The 4,974-nt window shown below is 36.9% G+C and overlaps 1 protein-coding gene across 1 annotated transcript in view; it reads left to right on the forward strand.

The window, feature by feature from the left end:
- Positions 1 to 1,697, forward strand: part of LOC103463738 (cytochrome P450 2J2-like) — a 42,878-nt gene extending 41,181 nt beyond the window's left edge. The window contains exon 11 of the mRNA XM_017304483.1: positions 1,064 to 1,697. Coding sequence (XP_017159972.1) covers positions 1,064 to 1,166 — 103 coding nt within the window. The 3' untranslated portion in view covers positions 1,167 to 1,697. The remainder of the gene's footprint in view (positions 1 to 1,063) is intronic.
- Positions 1,698 to 4,974: the final 3,277 nt, after the last annotated feature.

Here is a 4,974-nt window from a genome sequence, read left to right on the forward strand (position 1 = left end):
ACCATGGTTCTTGCTATACTGGACTCAGTTTTACACGATGAGTCCATGTGGGAAACTCCGTACACCTTCAATCCTCAGCACTTTCTGGAAAAAGATGGCAAATTCATGAAGAGAGACGCATTTCTCCCCTTTTCTGCAGGTTGGATGTCGAAGTTTGTTGAACTAATTTTATGGACAGCTCTTAAAATAAGATTTTTTTTGTCTAAGACAACTTATAAGACCTCAACCAAAAACTTAGTGAGAAACCATTAATTCATGGGCCTACTTTTAATTCAAACTTGAAACTCATGCATTACAAATGTTTAGAATAGCAACATTTAAGAATGAATTTCATGAAAACGCTTTATTCTTCATGAAACCCCACAGTTTAGTTTCCCATGCAGTTACACAGACCAACAAAAAAAGTTTCATGGTCTTGAGTAATATTCTTATTTTCTGAATAATTTTGGGTTTTAGTTAGCTGTAAGCCATCACTAGTTTACTTGAATGAAATAAATGGAATTATTGGTGATGTTATTATTTATTGAGCTCCACATCTATTTATACAATATTGTTAACTTGTCCTTTGGGACCTTGAATCTTTATATGAGGTCAACGGTGAAATTTAGTTTTCTTCTACTACAGGGAGACTCTTATCTCAGAAGCTAAACCTTGCTTCACAAAATCAGCTGTAAACTTCATGCATCAGCTGACATAATGAATTGATATAAACTGTTATGCATTTATTATGCGGCTGAACTGGAATTCATCTCTAAAATTCGATTGATTAGATTTTGATCCATTTATCTTATGAGAAAGCTTGTTATAAATTGGCTCTATTTAAATTGATATGTAAACTGATTTGCTGTCTAGTGTCTCAGTGAAATACCACATCACACTTTCAATAATCGCTGACCCTTGAATAAGTTTGCCATTTAGGTAAATTTTAAGGTGATCACGGTCTCTGTGCCATCATATCTGATTAAAAACGTTATAATTCTGCTTTCTCAGGTAAGCGTGTGTGTCTCGGGGAGCAGCTGGCCAGGATGGAGCTGTTCCTCTTCTTCACCTCCCTCCTCCAGAGGTTCACGTTTTCATCTCCTCCAGGAGAGAAGCCCAGTCTGGAGTACAAACTGGGAGTGACCCATTGCCCCAAACCTTACCGCCTCTGCGCAGTGCCACGTTAACCTGCTGCCTGATGACAAAAATTTACTCCGCTAATATTTCTCCTTTATAAATGTAATCATTATATTAAGAAGATGAACCACTATGATGCAATAAATATGAAATAATCATGCAAAATTTTCTGACTTTGATATTTGGCTGATTGCTGCACTTCTAACATCATCATCATCATCATCATCATCATCATCATCATCATCATCATCATCACATTTCAGAAACAAGGCAGTTCAAAGTGCTTTAAATTTTAAGTGCCTTACAAAAACAAAAAAATACTAAGTCTCAACCATTGAAAACATGCTCTTGTTTTAACAACCGCTGGTTCTGCATTGCTCACTACCTCCACAAGATGGCAGAATAATTTGGACAAAGGTAAAAGCGTCGAGATCACTCACTACAATCAACAAACAAGATTCAAACAAGTCTTGTTTAAATTTTCAGCCATATTAAACCAGAAATATTCTGATGTTTCAAAGTATTCTGATGAGACTTGATGTTTTATCGGGTCTCATAATAAATTCTCACCAAAAGTTTCACCAGAATTTTTATCGATTGGTTTAATGTATGTAGAAAGTTACGTTTCAGCAGCTATGTCTGAACTCCAAAAGGCCTTTACTCACAGAAACTTCCACAGTTCAGTTAACAAACAGCATATTGGAACGATTTAGGTTGTAATTCCTTTTAAAAACAAGAGACATTGTCAGATGAAACTTTGTGGAACAATGACAATAACGTTTGGAAATATTCACAAAGCTGTCATTTTAAATTACAGATGGATGGATCAATTAAAGCATCTATGATGAAACATGAGTCCCAGTCGTTTGTAAATGACTGACTGAAGATGCAGCTCACTTAGGTTTTCATTCCTAGACTGATCAGTGGGAGACTGGTGACATTAAAAGGTCGCACTACATCCTTACAGAAGGAGGCAGAAAGGCATTGCTCATACACCCACAGCTTGATTGCCAGTAGTGCACTCAAAAAAATGACTCCTTGGATGAACTCAGTTCAATTTTGGGCAAGCTTCCCATTCAATAAATTAGTTTATATAAGTTAAGTTTGCTCAATGAAGCATTAAACATTATTTATTGAATCTAAAGTATTTAAGTTTGACCAACTCAATTCTACATTTAGCATCTTCTTTAATTTTATTTAGGTGTCTGTGTAACATATATCCCCTGACTTAATGCGCTTCACTATTTCAATTCCAAAATCAAATATTTGTGAGATTCTTTTCAGATTGGATGACAACATTCTTCGGCTTTTCTTGCACTTCAGCTGCTGCTCAAAACTATGGAAGACAATTTTATTACTCTAGTTTTTGAGCAGTTGCAGGATATGAATGAGAATCCAGATGTGCTGCCGCACAAAAGTTGGGCTTATTCACAAAAGCATAAAGAGAAAGCTTTAGTTTCGCTTTGTCTCTTTTTTCCCATCCAGCAGACTGAAACTGTTGATATTTTGTACAAACAGGTGCTACCTGTCTGGTCTACCGCCAGATTTATATCACTCTGCACGTGCAGAACATAGTAAACCACTCATCTGCTGTGCAATCTCAAGCATAACCCCGACTTTCAAAAGCATTTTATGATATTAAAACTGGAAAATAAATGTTGACATTTGCCATTTTTGCATTGCAATCTGAACCAATTTATATATAATTAATATTAAAAATGAAATCACAATGCTTAGTTTCATTTTCAAACACAACCTACCTCATTTTAGATGATATTATGATAACAAAAAAACATTGTTTGTTGAGTTATTCTTGGACATTTTTTTCATATTTTTTGTCAGTATTTTTAAGGGTGGCAGGCAAACGAAATGCAATCTGTTAAGAACTTCAAGCAAGGTATTTACTCCATAAAAAAGATGCTTGACTTGATGCGCTCTCAGGACAAGGCAGGAAAAGGTATGTTGACCTGACCCTGATTAGATCTGCAGAAAAGGATGTGGCAAACTCTTTCTTGCACCAGAATTACCACACAGCATGAGAACAGTACACGAGTTAATTGCTGTCGTTACCGCGAAATGTCTGTTTCAAATGGTGGAACATAAAGTAAAACTAAATGTTCACTTAGCAGTCTTAAATCTTCAATAGACCTGAAGAAACCAGCTGTTTAAAGTGAGTAACTGCTTTGTCCCAATTTAAATGCTGCTGAATAAAAATAGTTTCTGATATGGTTTCAAGCCTTTAAATGTGACTTAGAATGAAAAACAGATTGCATCACTTCACAAATCTCAAACTGATTTTATTCACGTCAGAGCAAAACTAAGAAATTGTTCCTGGTTTGCAACATAAATAGAAACATCTCAAAACAGATCGGGTGGGATCAGACTGTTTGGTTGTGTCTTGCTAAAACATGCACAGGTTTTATACCTAAAAATACACCATGTCAATGGGATTAATTAAAATCACATGTGCACAATTCATTGTACTCTGCACAGATTCAAGACAACCTGGGCCAGATGCAGCACAACCTGACTGAGCCTCCTCCATGTTTCACTGCAGGGACAGCGTTCTTTCTTTGCTGCATTCTTGGTTCTGAACCTTTTTGTGTGCGGTGCGTTAAAGCTCCAGTTTTGTCTCGTCTGCCTAAAGGACATTCTCATAGAAACTTTGGGGCAAATTCCAGTCTCGCTTTTTCATCCTTCAATGAAAGGAAGGATGGTGTCCTCCGTGGCTCAAACAAGGACGGCTGGTGAGATGTAGCACTGATGCACCTTGACCTTTGAGCTCACTTTTAACTTCTTTAGAGGTTGTTCTGGGCTCTTTGCTTGTCATTCATATTGTTCTTATGAATTTGTCATCTGCTTTCTTCCTGCAGCTGTGGCAGGGAGGTTGGCTAACGTTCGGTCTCTATTTATAAATGGTTTCACGGCCTTTACCTTTAATGTACTTGTCTCTAATTTTCTTTCTAAACTCTTGGCTCAAACTTTCTCCTTCCCTTCCTGTGGTCCATGTTGAGTGTGGCACACACCATATCAACAAACAGCACAGCAACTACTTATCAGCTTTTAAATAGGAAGACTGACTGACYACAACCTTGAAGACACATGTACTGCTAATTTAAAATGTCCCTATTCTCAATGTATTTTTTTTAATCTTCTCTAGAGGGGCCATCATTTTCACACAAGCCTGTTTCATTATTTTGTGTCTTTGAAATATTCTGATGAGCCTCAATTCAAAAGCGATGCTCAAGTTGGGTACCAACAGTTTTGTCGACATGAGTCGTCACCTTATTAACTTCATTATTTAATTCAGATGTGTCGAAGCAGAGACACATAGAAAAATGACGAGACCTGGACTGAGACAGCTGCGTTAAACCATTTGTCATGTGTTTTATGAGCCAGTAAAACATGTTTTTTTATAGTCTGCAGTGCGTCACCTTTAGAAAAAAAATCGACATAGTTTTTAAAACTGTCATGATATAGTGAAAGTTTCCTATGAAACAGATAACCTATGAGAAAATGGAGCTCCTTCTGCTTTCTCTCTCTGCTGCCGTCAGCAGAAACAGGCTCCCGGTCAGAAAGGGACAGTTTTTGAAATGGAAAGCATCTTCCATCCTGTCTTGGAGATTCACCGTTCAGCTTTGGCATGAAAGATGAAAGAATCAGAGTTAGGGGGAAAAACCTGATGATGGCAACATTAAGAGCAGAAGCACACTGATCATTGAGGTATTAGACTGCAATGTGTCATTTGCTTTTGGAAAATCAGTTGTTTTTTTTTCCTTCAAAACATAAAGGGGAATTTAATCAGTTTTTGACAATTTAGAGAGGTTATGGACCTCAAAAACACTGGGTGTATATATA

The sequence above is a fragment of the Poecilia reticulata genome, linkage group LG4 (assembly GCF_000633615.1).
Source record: "Poecilia reticulata strain Guanapo linkage group LG4, Guppy_female_1.0+MT, whole genome shotgun sequence".
NCBI classification, from domain to species: Eukaryota; Metazoa; Chordata; class Actinopteri; order Cyprinodontiformes; family Poeciliidae; genus Poecilia; species Poecilia reticulata.